The sequence below is a fragment of the Poeciliopsis prolifica genome, unplaced genomic scaffold (assembly GCF_027474105.1).
Source record: "Poeciliopsis prolifica strain line A6 unplaced genomic scaffold, Auburn_PproV2 SCAFFOLD061, whole genome shotgun sequence".
Taxonomy (NCBI): domain Eukaryota; kingdom Metazoa; phylum Chordata; class Actinopteri; order Cyprinodontiformes; family Poeciliidae; genus Poeciliopsis; species Poeciliopsis prolifica.
This window is the reverse complement of record NW_026562436.1, coordinates 1,460,985-1,477,998: the sequence shown is the minus strand read 5'-3', so window position 1 is coordinate 1,477,998 and position 17,014 is coordinate 1,460,985. Positions and strand designations below refer to the sequence as shown.

Sequence of the window (17,014 nt, the reverse complement as noted above, 5' to 3'; positions counted from 1 at the left end):
CATCAAAGAAAATTGAGGTCAGATTGAGATAATACATAAAATAAAAATCAGCTTTGAAATGATAACTTCATTTCTTCAGCTATGAAAGCAAACCTGCAAGACAAAATCAAATTACAATTATTACATAAAATGTAAAATGAAATAATCAACTTTTTTCCGATTCATGAAAGAGGTGAGTTGACTATATTTCTACTTTAACTCCAAAATGAAAACTCCAAAATGCTGCATTTTGATTGGTGTAAGTTCTGTGCTTTTCTAGTGAGGTCTGTTGTTTACGAGGTACAGTGAATCCAGCAAAGCGTCACGTGGTCCACATGCTTCCTTTGTCCTCTTTAGGTGTGCTCGTAAATGATAAAGACACGACTTTGAACGTAAGCTGTAAAAGGTCATACTAAATGTTAAGAGGTGAATTGAACAAGCAATTTTCGTTTTTGTACATAATTTTTTTAATTGGACATTTTAAGATTTTTATATGAATCGTCCATGTCGACTCATTCTGCGAATGATGCGCTTCCAACCTGATGCAGTAATAACGATAACGATAAAACCTGAAGGCAACACATGATTTCATAAACTTTCAGCTGGGGTTGTACGGTGAGGAAGGCATCATGTTGGCACTTTTTAAAGCTAGAAAAGGTGAGTTTCTAAGGACAAATCCAAAAGAAGACCAATGAGAAACTTTAAAACAAGCTAGAGAATCATGCTAGAGGCAAGTTAGTTAAGTGAGAACTATTTAACAGTATAATGGCTCAGCGCATGAACAACTGTATGCTCGCATCTTGGGTTACCTGACATCTGTAACTTCTGTAGTTTAAACTCAGTGAAACACAAACCTCTGGGATGTTCCTCTCTTCTCCCCACTGGGATTGGAAGCAAGTAGCGCGTTGTGTAGCTGTGTTTTTCAGTTAGCTCGTTGGCTAAGTACGCTTTACGCTTTCAGTTGAGCTGTAAAAATCAAAAACTGCTTCCGCTCCCGACTTGGTTACATAGAGGAAATCAGAGCACCCGGTGCTGCTGTTTAAATGTTGCGTTCAGGGGGTCATTCATTTGATAGAGGTGGCTAATGGTGGGAATGACCTTTCACCTATATAAGCAAACTATAGCTAGGTAGCTAGTGATGCGTTTAAAGACCCTGCTGCTGGTCAGTGCGATCTTCTCACTAGTGGATTGTGATAGATTAATAATGCTTTCATTTCTGCGGCCTAGTGTACCATAGTTTGATTATCGCTAACTACGTCAGTGGCAAAAGGGGTCAAAATAAGCCTCCCTAAGTAATTAGGTATTTGGCCCATTTTTGTGATATTTATTTAGATAAGAGAAGAAGTACTTAAAAATGAATCACTGTGTACAGATGGAGCCCCACCACTAAAATACAGTTCGAAACAAAATCCCACATTATCAAATAGGTCACTTTATTATATTACATGATACAGTTTCACTGCTAAATGCCTTTAATTTATATTTTTAGATATATTCATATTTATTGATAATCTCATTGAACCAACAATGGAGAAAAGAAAAGTTTGCTTCAGTTTCTGGGATAGGCAGTCAATGAAATTTAACATCCTGGTTTTATGAAATGTGTGTTGTTGTTGTTTTTTTTTTTATAAAGCAAACCAATAACTGGGATTGTAATTATTTTTCAGTTGCTTTCGGTGAAGAAATATTATTAGTACTTTGCTGCATTTCCTCTGGTTTTTTAACATCTCTCTCTTTTTTTGTCTTTTACTTAGTTATGTTAATCCCTGTCCGTGTTCCTCTGTCCTTCAGTTCTAGACGTCTGTCTCCACGCCAGCCGCAGTCTGTCCCAGCTGGCCGAGCTGCCGGAGACGCATCAGTTACTGAGGCAGACCTGCAGAGACTTTGCAGACAGAGAACTGTCCCCCATCGCTGCCAAGCTGGATAAGGAGCATGTTTACCCGGCTAAGCAGGTACTGTCACACACACAAATACACACAGCTGCTCAACAAGAGGATTTGTAAATGATTGAAAATATGTCAACTTTAGTTTAAGTAAAAAAAAAAAAAAATGAAGATTTGATTCAACAGAAAACTAGTACTGACTGTTATTTTACTATTCTAAAATGAATCTTGCACATTAAAAAAAGTAAGACTGACAGCTCGGTCTCTGTTCCTGTCTTGTTTTTAGAGGTGTGCTGATGAAATGTTTTCACTTCCAATACAATACAGATTTTGCAGCTTTGAGTTCTGGCCGATACCGACATCGACACCATGCGATAGCAGGACGAATAATCTATACTTTTACTTATTTTGTTAGAAAAGGCTTGATTTAAAGTGCTAGTTCCACTGGCAGATGACTTTATTTATAACAAAATACTTTCCCCATGTTATAAGTGAAATAATCTGCCAGTGGAACTATAATAACAGAATTATTAACTCTAAACAAGCTCATATCTTGCTAAAAACGTACTTAGCTTTGTCTTATTTCAAGTGTGAAACAAGATATTGCAGAAGAGGAATAATTATGTTTATGGTTCATAATTATATTATTTGGCATATTTTTATCAAAAGATGACAGAAACAATAGAAATACTTGGTAAGATTTTGTGCTTTTTGCTATGATTTTATGTAAACCTCTTTGAAATTCAACAGGTGAATAATGTCTGACATTAAAATAAATTTGAGCTGCAACAAAACCAAAGAAAATTGTTGGGAATCCAATAGTTTTTCATCATGCTCTAGGAATTTGTGTCCAAACAGGCTTTTTGTTTTGCATAGAAAGTATCATGATGACGGCGGCCATTGTTCTGCTTGTTCAGATAAAGGAGCTGGGGGCGATGGGTGTGATGGCCATGGAGGTGCCGGAGGAGCTGGGCGGAGCGGGGATGGACTACCTGGCTTACAGCCTGGCCATGGAGGAAATCAGCCGAGGCTGCGCCAGCACGGGCGTGGTGGTCTCCGTTAACAACGTAGGAGCAACCAGTCAGCACGGAGGAGCGAGGCAGACGGCGCTGGTCTAATGCTGGGACTGTTCTGTGATTCTCAGTCTCTGTACATCGGGCCCATCCTGAAGTTCGGCACAGAGGAACAGAAGAAGCAGTGGATCAGCCCGTTCACTGCTGGAGACAAGGTGGGCTGCTTTGCCCTCAGTGAGCCAGGTAACCATAGCTACCGTTTGTAGCATCATATTGTTTTAGCAACAGAACATCCATGAAAATGGAAGACAAATGAGAACATACAGATGCATGTTTTACTGTAAGCTAGCTGGTCAATCTATCGACCAAATTGCTATAATTTCCTTTTGTGTTGTATTTATATTCTTTGTTTTGTATTTAATTTGTATTTTTTTGTATTTTGTGTATGCTTACTGTGTGCCACATTTTTGCCTGTGAGCTGCTGGTAACTATAATTTCCTGAGGGAGTCTTCCCAAGGGATCAATAAAGTCAAGTCTAAGTCTAGGTCTCTAAGCTAGCCTGCATGATTATTATTATGTGATTAATTGATTACTGCTTGAGCAAAAAGTCTTCAGTCAGAGGTCTTTCTGGATTTGTTGCAAGACTGTCTGCTACTGGAAATCCTTCCTGTCCACAGCAACTCTTTGAAGACTCTTGAATTACATGAGCTATGACTAGATATAATTTCCCTTGGATATAAATAATGTTGCTTTTTATTGAATTGAAATCATTGATTTACTTAGTCTTTCACACTCAGGTCATGGCTGCTTGTTTATTTATTAAAAGCAGACCCTACAATCTGTTGGGACTGAAATAACTAGAAAATGTCTTTTTTTCTCATTTCTTTTGACCTGATTATTACTAGCTTGTCCTGAAGCTTAAAACCATAGCATATGTTCTGTTTTCCACGACTTTGTCTTTGTTCCAGCAGTCATTCAATAGTAATGCAGTTATCTAACGTGTGAACCTAAACGTCAGGAAACGGGAGCGATGCGGGCGCTGCCTCCACCACGGCCCATCAGGTGGGAGAGGAGTGGGTGCTGAACGGAACCAAAGCCTGGATCACCAACAGCTGGGACGCTTCTGCTACGGTTGTGTTCGCCACCACGGACAAGAAGCTCAAACACAAGGCACGGGAGTGAGGCATGGGAGTGAGACACGGCGTTTCTGTGTGCAGAGAGAAAGCAGCGTCCTCTAACTTCCTCCCCTCCGTTTGTGTCTGCAGGGAATCAGTGCCTTCCTGATCCCCATGCCGCATCCTGGACTCTCTCTGGGAAAAAAGGAGGACAAGCTGGGCATCAGGGCCTCGTCCACCGCAAACATCATCCTGGAGGACTGCAGGATCCCTCTGAACAACATGCTGGGGCCCCGCGGCGCCGGATTCAAAATTGCTATGGTATTCTAATGCTTCGTCACTACTGCAGTCGTACATCTTCACATTCAGCCCCTCCTGCTGCTCTCTGGCTGGATGGTGGCTGAGCATCCACTGTGACTGACTGAGAGAAGCAGGTCACACGAACAGGAATCAGACAGGAATGAAATGATTTATTGATTATTGAAATAACAAATTTAGTCAGCGATTAGGCATCAACTAGACTGTACAGATAAAAGAAGGCAATTTGCTGAAAGAACTGTTCAAAAGTGTTACATTTTTCAAAATAAGAAAAGAAAAATCTGTAAATTTGTTCTACCAAGAACTCCTCAAGTGAAAGTTTTAGCTTCCCCCTGGCTCAAATTCTGTTCTGTATAAGAAATCTCATTTAAAGCTTGTTTTGCTGTCTAATTACTCATAAATTAATTCCCCCCAAAAAATCAGCAGATCAGCCCCACATTGTATTGATAAATCCAGCAGAAAGGCCTGAGGGTATGTTTCTTTAGCTGCAGATGCTTCCTTTATTTGAATGATCAAGTGTTTACTGAATGAATTCAGTTGCTGTATTTTAGGCAAAAAAATTTTGTTTTCTTATTTAAAAAGAAAAAAATATTTAATTGCCAGTATTTCTAATATTGCAAGATTTAAAAAATATGCAGAATGTGACTATTTTGTTTTTTAATCTATTCGTCGTCAGAATAATGTTGTATGAAATGTGAAGATGACTGGAAGCAGCTAAAAGTCTCACTTTTTCTGTCAATATGAGAAAAACTTCAAAAATAGCTTGTTTTCTTAACATGGTATTATTTGCCAGGAAAAAAAAACTGAGTTTGGTTTTAAAGATAACTTTATGGAGTTCTCTAATTTTCAAGAGTTTTGCATATTTAAGTGCAAATAACGATGCGTTTGTGTCCTCTGGTGGTGTTTACATCTGACTAAGCTGTATGACGTTTGTGCGTCCCTCAGCAAACCCTGGACAGCGGACGGATCGGCATCGCGGCCCAGGCTCTCGGCATCGCTCAGGCGTCTCTGGACTGCGCCGCCGACTACGCACACAAGAGGACCGCCTTCGGAGCGCCCATTGGCAAGCTGCAGGCCATCCAGGCAAGACCAGTCGCATGCTGGACTTCCTGTTAAAGGCAGAGCTAGAGCTGCTTTTAGTCTGATTTATTTCAGTGTTGTGCGTTAAAACGGATTTCGGACAAAACAGAAGTTCAATTTAGGAGTTTATAAACTTAGAATCTTAATACAGTTTGTTAATTCCAGGGTGTCATTCCCTCAGACTGAACTCTCTTGTTTTTCTCGGTGTTGGTCTGATCCAGTTTAAACTGGCTGACATGGCCGTGGCCATAGAGAGCGCCCGCCTGCTCACCTGGAAAGCTTCACTCCTTCGAGATGCAAAGAAAGCCTTCACCAAGGTGAACTGTGGCCCTCTGCACAATGGAACACACTCAACATTTCAATCTGACGTCATTCAGACACCATTGTTACATCCCTGAGTGACGACATTTCTCTGACTGTGTTTTCCCACAGGAAGCAGCCATGGCCAAACTGGCGGCATCTGAAGCCGCCACGTTCTGCTCCCATCAGGTAAGGAAACGGCAGACGGAGGCCTGGAGCAGAACTAAAACGGCGGCCGGTGTAAAACCTTGCTCTGTGTTGTGACTCAGGCCATCCAGATCCTGGGCGGGATGGGCTACGTGACGGACATGCCCGCTGAGAGACACTACCGCGACGCCCGCATCACAGAGATCTACGAGGGCACCAGCGAGATCCAGAGACTGGTCATCGCCGGTCAGATCCTGAAGGAATACCAGTCATAGGAGTTCTTCTACACTAAATGGACACTTTATCCTGGATGAAATGCAGTTGTTTAATTTTTTTGTTTGTTTGTTTTTCCAACGGTAAAGGCCTTTTGGTTGACATTAGCTGAGGCTTGGAGAGAAGATTCAGGTGGTTTTAAACCAGCAAGATATTCTGGCATTGATTGAAACACACTAGAAATGAAATTAGAGCTTTACTGGCCAGTTCTCAAAATATTTAAAATCGGGGCATCTTTTCTCCAAATCTCATATTCTAAGTGCAGAGGCTTCTGGGTTTATGTTGACATTCTGTTCCAAACCATTCCCAGAATCCTTTTTTTAAATTTATTTTTATTTTTATTCCACTGCTCATCATGTGCCATTCAGAGGTCCGACCACCAGGGGGCGACAGAGAGCCTCCGTGCGTCTTGACCCATTTCTGCATCCTGACATCAGGAGCGGTTGTGTAATAGCAACAGTGTGATCACACTTGCAGATCATCAGAATGTTTAGTTCTCTGCTGCGTTAAAGACGCTCTAATTGAAACAGTTTTGATTCATTATCTGAAGGTGTGTGTGATGACACACCGTGTGTTTGCCTCACACGCCTTTCAGCGCTCAGCATGTACATATTTGATTGTAATTTATTATGTGCAGGTGTTAATAAAAGCGCAGCGGTTTGAGCTTGAGACGATGGTGGGAAGAAGCAGCTTGTGTGTGTGCGCTATCTGCCGCCTACTTTGTTGTCCCCTGTGTGTACGTGGGTGTGTGTGTGTGTGAGTGATTACTCCTTTCCTCTCCATCGCTCCACGTGAAGGCTCTGACTGCTGATCTAGGTCAAGATTCCGGATGCTGGAATGGCTTCCTGCTGATGGTGCTGACGATAGGGAGCATTGTTCGCTGCAGCCGCGCCGCTCGTTTATCGCGTGTGAAACGCCAACCTGATTAACCGAACCTCAGTTTAATAGTCCTATTTATTTCCCTTATTTCACACACAAACAGGAGCTTTTACACAAGCGCTTGGGGGGGGGTCAAGTCCCTGAAGGTTTCCTCTAACAGGCTGTGGTAGATCTTCACACACAAGAACTTCTTTTTTGAAGTTGAAACTTTAATAAAATGTTTTTATATACATTTACATAAGAACTATATATATGTATATCTGAAAGGTTTGCTATGTAACTTGATAAGTCAATAATAATGTGTGCACTCTTAAAGTGACACTTTGCTGAAGCAACTTTTCATCCATTGTTGGGTCAGTCAGTTTAACAGGCTGCTGAAAGCCTCTGTTTATGACATGCAGACGATTGAAAAACTTTGATTTACAGTTTGCCAGACTTTGTGTGACGTTGCCATGGACAACACAATGAAATATTAAAATGACAGGAAAAAAAATGGAAGATATAAAAAGTTCTTTGGATGTTGTTTATCAGCTTAAACTGTTTGGAGTAGTTAGTTGGAGAACTTGTTTGGCTCCAGAACCCCCTCTAAATAAAAATGTAAATTGGTTGCTGTTGAAGTAGCTTTTATTTATTTTTGTTATGCATGGTTGAAAAAAAATTCCTGAATCTCCCACGGCAACCATTCTGGTGAGCCTAAATTTCTGCTCACTCAAGCAGCCACCTATTTCCACAAAGCTCCTCCTTGGTGAGGCTGAGTCTCACCACTCGGCTCCTTCAGACTAGCCAGCAGCCATTAGCAAACACCTGGTGGAAGTGGTAGAACACCTGATTGTGTCAAGCAAACTTCCACTCAGCCAAAGCTCAGAAGGATGGTTGTAAATGGCATACTGGAGGAGCCATGTTGTGATGACTGAGCTGGAGCTTCTTAAAGAGACAGATGCCCAATTTCAAGGCAATAAATTACAAAGTCAAACTTTAAGTCACATTTAATATACAGCATTTTTGTAACAACTGAAGGTAATAGAGTTAAGCTATAAAATGGCTTTATGTGTCTGGAATAAAACATCACTTTTAAATTTGTTCAAATTTGATCAGTACTGAACAGGAAAAGAAACCATAGATAAAAATGATCTGATTGAAATGGATACAGTCATAAATTGCTTTAGGTCCAAAAGACTTAATAAATGGTTGCCATGGAGCTGTGGAGCAGCTCGGACTGACATTCCCCTCCATCAAGTTAATGCTCTGGGCGTGGTGACCATCTCTAGTCAACCCTCTCATTTATTAATTTGTTGTTTTCCCCATGTTTCTATTTCTACATGTAAATGTTTTACTAAAGGCTTTGGATGTAGAGATGGCTCTCAGTATTTACTTCCTTTTCCTGTTGGAGCCATTTCCTTTAAATCAAATCTGCTTTGTTTCCTTTCCATCCTGAAGAGATTCTAACAGAAATGTGCCCATCCCAAATTATCGTCATATATTAATGCAACTCATTCAAAGTTCACTCTGATTGTCTTAATTTCTTTCCCCCCACACAGACTTCATTGTTATGTGTAAAATAATCCCTGGTGAAAGTAACTCTCCACTAAATGAAAGATCAGATCTTTGTTTCTGAACTGAAGTTTGTTCCCTCAGCCTTCCATGAGTATTGCTATATATAATTCATATTTCTTACCTCATTTCTTTTTCTAAGGAAAAACAATATTTCAAATATCACATGAGACTTTTTTTATGTAAAAAGAAAATACAGTACATTTTGCTTTATTGTTTATAAGAAAAAGACATCTGTACAAGAAGTGACAAAAAACACAGTAGAAAACTCAACCAGAACACCTGCTCAGTTTTACAGTCAGTGACTGGGTCGGAACCTCTCCACAGTTCTAATGATCTGGTTCTGATTGTCCTCAGAGTTCAGGCTCCTGGGGGCTGACCCGCTCCGAACCGCCTCAGTAATTTACCTTCATTTCAACAACACACACACACATATATATAGAGATTTTTCTTTTTTTACAGGCTTTTCTCCTGCGACCTTCTGAGCTCCGGGTCAGCGAACCGCCCGAAACCGGACGGGCTTCTGCCCGACTAAAAGTCCCCTGAACCAAAGTGTCCCCCAGCGGGTTTAAACGTAGTGCTTCTTGTCAAACTCGCCGCTGACCGCGATGGTTTTGGTGGGAGCCAGTTTGATGGGGAAGGGCCCCCGGGCCCCCTGGGAGAAGGAGCAGCAGAGCAGCGTGCCGCCGGACAGCAGCAGCGCGGCGGCGGCCCAGCCGATGTAGATGGACGCGCCGATCTCCCTCTTCTGAGCGGGGGGGACCTTCGGGTTGTGGAAGTCCGTGATGATGTTGTTGGCCATCCAGCAGAGGGGCACCAGCACGAAGAGCCCGCAGAGGATGTAGAGGACCCCGCCGGCGTACACCACCCGCCTCTTCACCGCCTCGTCCTTCAGGCAGTTGGTGCACTGCGCCCCGGCCACCGTCACCGTCAGCCCCACGACCCCCAGCACGGCCGAGATGACGGTGAGGGCGCGGGCCGTCTGCAGGTCCTGCGCCAGCGCCAGCACCGAGTCGTGGATCTTGCACTGCATGTGTCCGGTGCTCTGCACCACGCAGGACATCCACAGTCCCTCCCAGATGGTCTGCGCCACCACGATGTTGCCCTCGATGAAGGCGTTCACCTTCCAGGTGGGCAGCCCGCAGGCGATCATCACCAGCAGCCAGCCGGCGACGCACAGGATCATCCCCAGGACCTCCAGGCAGGCGGCGAACATGGTTCTGGTTCTGGTTCTGGTGCTAGGTTGTTCTGATCAGTTCTGCTGAGTCCCTGAGACGTGCTGCGCTCCTTTCTGGTCACAGCTGGTCGGAGAAGTTCTGCTCAGGGCTTTTATTCAGCATTGGATCAGAAACACACACACACACCCACACTACATCACACACACACATCGGCAAAACTTTGGGCCAATCATCAGCGGAGGCAGCTTTGCGTCAGCTAATGAGGAGGATGAGGAGGGCGGCGCCTGTCGCACGTGCTCATGTTGACCCCGGGGAATGTTTACAATTCAGAGGTGGCGCCCCCTCCCTGAGGGCCCCTGGGGGGGCCTGGGGGCCCCTCACGGCCCCGCCCCAAACTCCCACGAGACCGGAAAGCTTCCCAGTGTTAGAGGATAAAATGTGGCTTCAGGTCGATACAGAAGATCAGGGCCACAAGAAAAAAGAAAAGATTTCTGACATTCTTTTGGAGTTCAGGCTCATGTATCTCGGGGTAATTCCTCAAGAAGCTTTAAAAAGAAACAAATATCTATTTTATTAACAGCGAGTAAGAAAAACAAGAAAATGGTTATCACAGGACAAAGCAACTGTAGATGATGACTGGATGGACATGATGCTCAACATGTATGAAATGGTAAAAATAAACATCCTCTTTCAATCACAACACTGAACGGTTCTGACGTAAAACCTGAAAGATCTGATTTCATTTTTAGAGATCAAACTTGTTCAAACTTCTCCTAAGACAGCCATATTTTAGAATTATTTATACTATATTGTTTGTTAGTGTGTTTTTCTCTGTGGTTTGCTTTTTAGATTTCTGGCTTTATTAGTTTGATTTTTTTTTTCTCTACTTCTTTCACTCTCTTTTACTCCTCACCTTATAATCTTTCTCAAGGAATGTAGTTCCATTTTTGATTTGACTGTTAGAAGGCAGAGTTCTACTTGTGCTCCTTCTTTCACATGTTGGAGTTGATTTTGTGATGTAGATGCCTAAGACCATGTAAATGATACTTTCTTGAGAATCAGTAAAGATTAAATAAAAAAAGAAAAAAAATACAAAAGATTTTTGACTTAATTCCCAGAATTCTGATGGATTTTGTTCTGAAATTCTGAATTTTTTTTCCCTGGGACTCTGGAGTTTTCCCCTGGAATTCTGTCCCTGGGAGAGACGCTTCACCCAGCCGCCTGCTTTTCTGACCTACATAAAGAGCAAGCCAAGCAGCAAAACAGAGCAGTGATTCTATCTTTTTTTTTTTGGAATGTGGTCACACATTTCACTTATAAAAATTTCAACAAAAAGAAAAAAAAAGAGAGGGGCGGGGTCAGTCTAAAATTGGCATGCAAGGGCTGGAAATGAACAACGGTTGAGTTTCTCTGTGCCGCCATGTCTGATGTTTACTGCAGCAGAACCAAGCGTGCTGATTGAAGCCGCGCCACACCCGCTCTAATCACACCGCCGCCTTCTGAGCACTGCACTCACTCTGTCTAATTCAGACAAACATGTTTGAATCATAACGGCTCAGGGCCACGGTGCTGGGCTTTCCGTTGACTCACCCACAGGGATCTCTGAGGCAGATAACACAGAATGGAAGGAGGAAGAGGTGTGGTTCAGCGATAGCATCTCTGCTCTCTAATGAACACTTGGCCCAAAACGTGGACCTGGAGGTGGAAGTGATGCCCAGCAACAGAAACCATTATATTCTAACAAGTGGGCCAGAGAAGCAGCAGGGGTTGATAACAGATCAGAGCCAGTTGGTGACACATTGCACAGAGATTTATGTAAATGATTTGAAAAACACAGCTTTCAAATGAATTATCTGTAACTTTATTTTCCAGTCAGCTTTGCTTACTCGGCTCAAAATTTGTGCTGCCGTGTCTCTGGTGACCGTGCTCTGGGTGACATTTTTCACAAGGAAGTTGTGAATTGAAAGAGCGGATGTGGGAAACAGTGGAAGGCCAAGAAGTTCAGTAAGCCAACCAACACGAATAGTAAACCTCATGACTGCTGGACAGTTTGCCCCTCATAACTGATATCGCCCTCTCCTACTTTCATTTTGCTCCTTAAAGGGGCAGTATCATGTAAATTAGACATTTTGGAGCTGTACATTATGTTATGATGTTATTCCCTCATCTAAAACACACCTGGCATGTTTTGATTCTTTCATGCATGTTTGATAAATCCATCATGGCAACCATTAAGCTGTGCAAAACGCATGCCCCGCCGTCGAGACACAGCTCCTCCTCGGAGCTTCAGCTTCCAAGCTCACAGAGCATCTCTCCCCTTCACTCCCCCATTCAGCTCCTTCAGACTAGCCAGCAGCAATCAGCAAACACCTGCTGGAACTGCACATCTACTGAGCTCACTAGTTCCACTGGCTGATGATTTCACTTGTTATAATACATTTTTATAGATGAAAATTATCTGCCAGTCGAGCTATTACTAAAAAAAAGGGGGAAAAAAAGCAATATTAAGGAAATATTGACTTAAAAACTCATATATCTTGCTTAAAAGTTACTTGTAAGTTAGTTCGGCATGTTTCCAGTGTATATTTTTGCACTAGTAAACCGATCAAAAATACTTGGTAAGACTTTGTGTTTTTGCAGTGTTGCCAGGGTATGTAAACTTATGAGCCCAGTTGTAGATAGAAACGTGTGCAGGAAATGACCTGCCAGCTAAGAATGTAAAGCCAAACCTGCTGCTGGTCATTCAGTCTGAACTGGACGCCTGTGTGATGACAAAGGAAATGTTCCTTCAGAAAAACACAATCAGCTCCACACCTGGAGATCTCATTACTGCAGTGCACACACAAACACAAACACACACACACATGCACAAACACACACACACGCGCGTGCATGAAGCAGAACATGTCATGATGTCACGTAGCAGGTGAGTGGGTCAGAGTTGCTGTGCTCTGACCGGATAAATAAGCCTGGAGAATGTGTCTTAATCAACAGTGAGACAGTGGAGACGGCCAGCAAACTCAATAAGGGGAGCAAACTATTGTCATCGTGTGTGTGGGTGTGTGTGTGTGTGTGTGTGTTCTGAGTGTGTGTTTAAAAAGCCAGATGTTTCCTCTTCTCTCTCTTTGGTTTAATGTTCACGGTTGCTCAAAAAACAGCATCCTGCTTCTGCAGGCTCCAAAATATCTGATGTTTACCTCCTGGACTGTAATAGACCGAAAGCCAGCGGGTCAGTGTGTGATGATGGGGTTTCACCACCTCTTCTTATTAAGGTTTATTATATTTATTTGGTTCTCTCTTTTTGGGCCTTCCTGTTTTATTCCGTTCAATTCTCATCTCCCCTTCACAGACATTCTCAGCTTTCTGCCATTGACTTGGATTCCTCCTGCAGATTTTTCTACCAGACCAATCAGCGAACAGGACAAGTTGTGAACGATGACATTGATTTTGATGACATTGTCTGGAGTTTCAGCGACGGCAGCAGAGGAAGTGAACGAAGCCGCTTAGTGGTGTGGGTCACGATTCCAAACATTGAATGAACATCAGCAGCTTTGTTCGGCTGGAGACACGTCTCTCTGTGCATTAAAGCAGGGTTGCTCCAAGCGCAGGCAATTTCTGCTTCATAAACTTCATAGCATCGAACTGATGCATTACATGCGTCAAGGGCAAATGTTAGTGACTGGGTTAAATTTAAAACATCAACTTCCAGGAAGCAATTGTTTCTGCAACAGCTCAGAACCTTCTTGGGGCAAGAAAACAGGGCCACCAAATGCCCTGCTGTGCTGCCCTTTAACCTTTTACAAAGTCTTTTGTGGCACTGGTGGTCTTCATTCACAAAACAGCAAACAGGTACAGGGTGGATGATGGAAGACGCAAGTGAGACTGACAGGTTGTTCTACAACAAAGCGCTGACTGGACGTCTTTCATCTTTCTTTCTTTTGGAAAATAAAGAAAGATGTTGTGATAATTATCTATACGGTCAAATACCAAGAAAATACTTTGAAGTCTGTGTCACATGACAAAGAGCTGGGAATACTTGAGCAACAAAGCGGTGAAGGCAGTGCAAAGACCTCTACTGCAAACAGTCTGTTCGAAAGCAGCAAAGGAGTTAAAAATCATTAACCTGAAGGAAGGAAACCTGAGCAATCTTTATATTTACGTATGAGTTCCTGCTGTGGAGCTAAATATTCCCGTTCTGTTATAGCAAACACAACGTCATCAGAGAAGCATAAAAACAATCTACAGTGCAGCTGATCATAACTGCACTGTTGTGATCAGCTGCAGCAGCAGCAGCAGCAGCAGCAGCAGCAGCAGCAGCAGCAGCTGCAGCAGCAGCAGTGTGCCAGAGGCCTGAGACGTGTTAGGATGTCCTGTGTCTTATCACTTCCCTGTGACTCCATTGTTCTCCAAGCCAGCAGGGAATGTTGACCTCCTCCTTTTCCACATCAGCCCTTTTTTATTATCCACCATCAAATGTCACCTGCTGATGCTGCCTGCCTCGCGTTGTTTTATGATGTTTTGTTGATGCTGGTTTGTCTGGCAAAGAGTTTGAACGTCTGCTGGGTTGGTGATAAAACTACATTGCCGTCATTGCTGACGGAGTCCAGCAGCAATGACGAACAATGACGAACAACGACATACTGTAGGTCTAGATATTCACACACAGAATAAAATTGCAAACTTGTATTTTTCTCACTGTTTGAATTTAAATCTGACCAAACTTTTCTTGTTTTTGCTTAGTTGTAATTACCAAAATTAATTCTTTGTGCTAAATGCCAGAAAACTTGGCAAGAAATTTTTTTTAGATTTGTTTGTTGTAACTTTCTGTTGTAACAAATTCAAAAGTGTACATACATTTTGTCAATATTAGGCATTTTGTTCAAATTTATTTACTTAATATTTTTGTGGGGTTCAGGTGGGGTTTATTTGCAGGTTACTAATTGCCTATTTTATTTATTTATTGGTTGATTGATTGATTTTTATGAGACAGGAAGAGCTCTGGGTCCATTACCTTTGAGTGCAAGGACTGGTAAAGGACCAGCATGCATTGGGTTTGGGGCATACGTTTTTTTTGTTTGTTTTTTTACCAGAGCAGGAGAGACAGCAGGAAACAAAGACAAGTTTGATTTTTGTTATGTTTTTGCCAACCATAAAAGGGAACCTTTAAGTGCAGTGATTCAGACAGGAGGAAATCCCAACACAAGGAGGTCGTCAGTCTGCGGTGATACGATGCAGTTTATGTGTTTGTGCCTCTGCCTCCTCTCTTCTCCTCCTAGTGACTCAGTCCACCTGCTTTAACAAAGGCTGGATGTGACGGAGTCCAGCAGCTGAGAGTTCCTCCACCGCGGCCCGGCTTCTGGAGGTCCATTAAAAGGCCAAAGCTGTGCTGAAAGTACTGCAGCCATTTACTGTCTGGTCATGGTTAAAGCTTCATCTGTTTGACCTGTTTCAAATGAAGGTAAAAAAAAAAAAGAAGAGAGAAATACCTCAAAACACAAACATCAGGTTTATCTTCATATATGCCAACATTATTCAGTCTGAAACACTGAACTGTAGAAAATGGTTTGAAATGACTCAATGGTCAAGAATGTGGAACCTTCAGATTAGTTTGTAATTCTTTTTAATATCCTATAAAAATGACCTTCAATCATCTGTACATGGAACATTTTCAGTAACAGAGAAAGAATTCTTAAAGCTACAGTATGAACATTTTTTAAAAACAAAAATGTATTCTTTTACATTCGTGAAAAAGATCACGTTCCACTGCCTCCACTGAGTGCTGCTAGTGACATCTGCAGAAACAAATGTCACTAGGAACAACCAATCAGAATCAGTTTCTGAATAATTTTATTTTCTTTCAACACACAAATGATTTGATGACATCGCGGGTCACTATGCGTGAGTATTCTTTAAATGTCAGATCTTTACATCAGGTTCTAAAGTAACTAAATTTGTCTTGTTGACTAGTGAAAAATAACTTTCTCCACCATTTCTAAACCTGCATTTTGTGCCTGTCGAGAGGATATGGATGAAATATCCAGGTACCAGACTGTTGAGGCTAAACGACACGAGTCTGAAGCTTTTACATCGTAAGGAGTCAAATAAGAGGTCAGTGTAGTTATTTAGTCAGGAATAATGTCTTGACTGCTCTATTTTCATTCACTATGCAACCAAAAGTTGTTAATGCTAATGTGTAATGCTGGTTTGGACTGGTCCCATCACTGCTTCAAATTTTAGTTTAGATGTTCTGCACAAGATTTAAATAAGTCCTGAAACGCTCCGTGATTGGATAACTGCATGTCTGCTATTAGCTGCTAATAAACCCTGTTGTCCAGAAGAGGAGCATCAGCAGGAGAAACAGTTCTCTGGTCATTTTGTTAACTCTGAGCCGGGTTCTACTAATGTAATGGCACAGAGCAGCTCCTGAGTTCAAACCCGGTCCTGGCGGTCTGCAGGGCAGCAGCCTCAGTGGTGTGTGGTGCAGCACCTCCTCCACCGCAAACTGGCCACAAGCTTCCATACATCAGCGGACGCTGATAAACCAAAATAAAGCCCTTCATTGTAACGTATGGAGCCAAAAATAAAGGGCGTTTCCTGGAGAACCAGAGGCCACATGCGATGTGTTGTTTCCAGTGTTGACGGCTTTGAACAACATCGGTTGTTTTCATTTTAAGTCAGGTTTCTATTTTCTGTTGATTCCACAGTTAGGTGTTTCCTGTGTGATTGCGGTCTAAAAAGTTTAGATGTGTCCCTTGTCCTTCACACTTGAATTAAATGGTGAAACTGCATCGCTAACATACAGTCAAACACAGTGCTAATAAAACTTTGCTAATATTTCGCTAATGTCGAACACAACTTTGCGATTGCGATGAAATAAGAAACTCAATAAAAAGTTTGTTCCAGAGATAAGCCGTTAAAAAACGGGATCTTCCAGCTACTTCCTGCCGTCTCCTTCTTTGTGGTTTGCATCAGTGGCGACATGTTGATTATGTTACTGGTGAAATGTGAAAAAGATGTTTCCGTTGCAGTTTTGGAAAATAAAACTATTTTAATTCAGCCCCAAACCCCACCTCATCCTTGTGCCAAAACTTTTTAGTGAAAAAAGATTATTATTATTTTTTTTCCAAAATTGACATGTTTCCATTAAGCAAATTTATTTTTGAAATGTCGATAGATATGCAGCTGTTGAATATTGATAAAACTCAATAGCTGTGTAAGTGATGATGGCAGTCGTTAACAGGAGGTTGATTTTTCCAGAGGTCAGAGTGATGATGCACAGGAAGTAATCACAGAGGAGC

The 17,014-nt window shown here is 42.2% G+C and overlaps 2 protein-coding genes across 2 annotated transcripts; one reads left to right on the top strand and one right to left on the bottom strand.

The window, feature by feature from the left end:
* Nucleotides 1–532: 532 nt before the first annotated feature.
* Nucleotides 533–6,777, top strand: acads (acyl-CoA dehydrogenase short chain). Its single transcript, XM_055060629.1, has 10 exons — nt 533–636; nt 1,771–1,931; nt 2,780–2,929; nt 3,007–3,118; nt 3,894–4,045; nt 4,141–4,311; nt 5,254–5,391; nt 5,610–5,705; nt 5,821–5,877; nt 5,958–6,777. The coding sequence occupies exons 1-10, from the start codon at nt 609–611 to the stop codon at nt 6,108–6,110; spliced, it is 1,218 nt and encodes a 405-aa protein (XP_054916604.1). The 5' UTR covers nt 533–608; the 3' UTR covers nt 6,111–6,777.
* A 1,955-nt stretch (nt 6,778–8,732) lies between these two features.
* cldn5b (claudin 5b) lies at nt 8,733–9,859 on the bottom strand. Its single transcript, XM_055060628.1, has one exon. It carries the CDS (start codon nt 9,752–9,754, stop codon nt 9,107–9,109), a length of 648 nt encoding a protein of 215 aa, XP_054916603.1. The 5' UTR covers nt 9,755–9,859; the 3' UTR covers nt 8,733–9,106.
* Nucleotides 9,860–17,014: the final 7,155 nt, after the last annotated feature.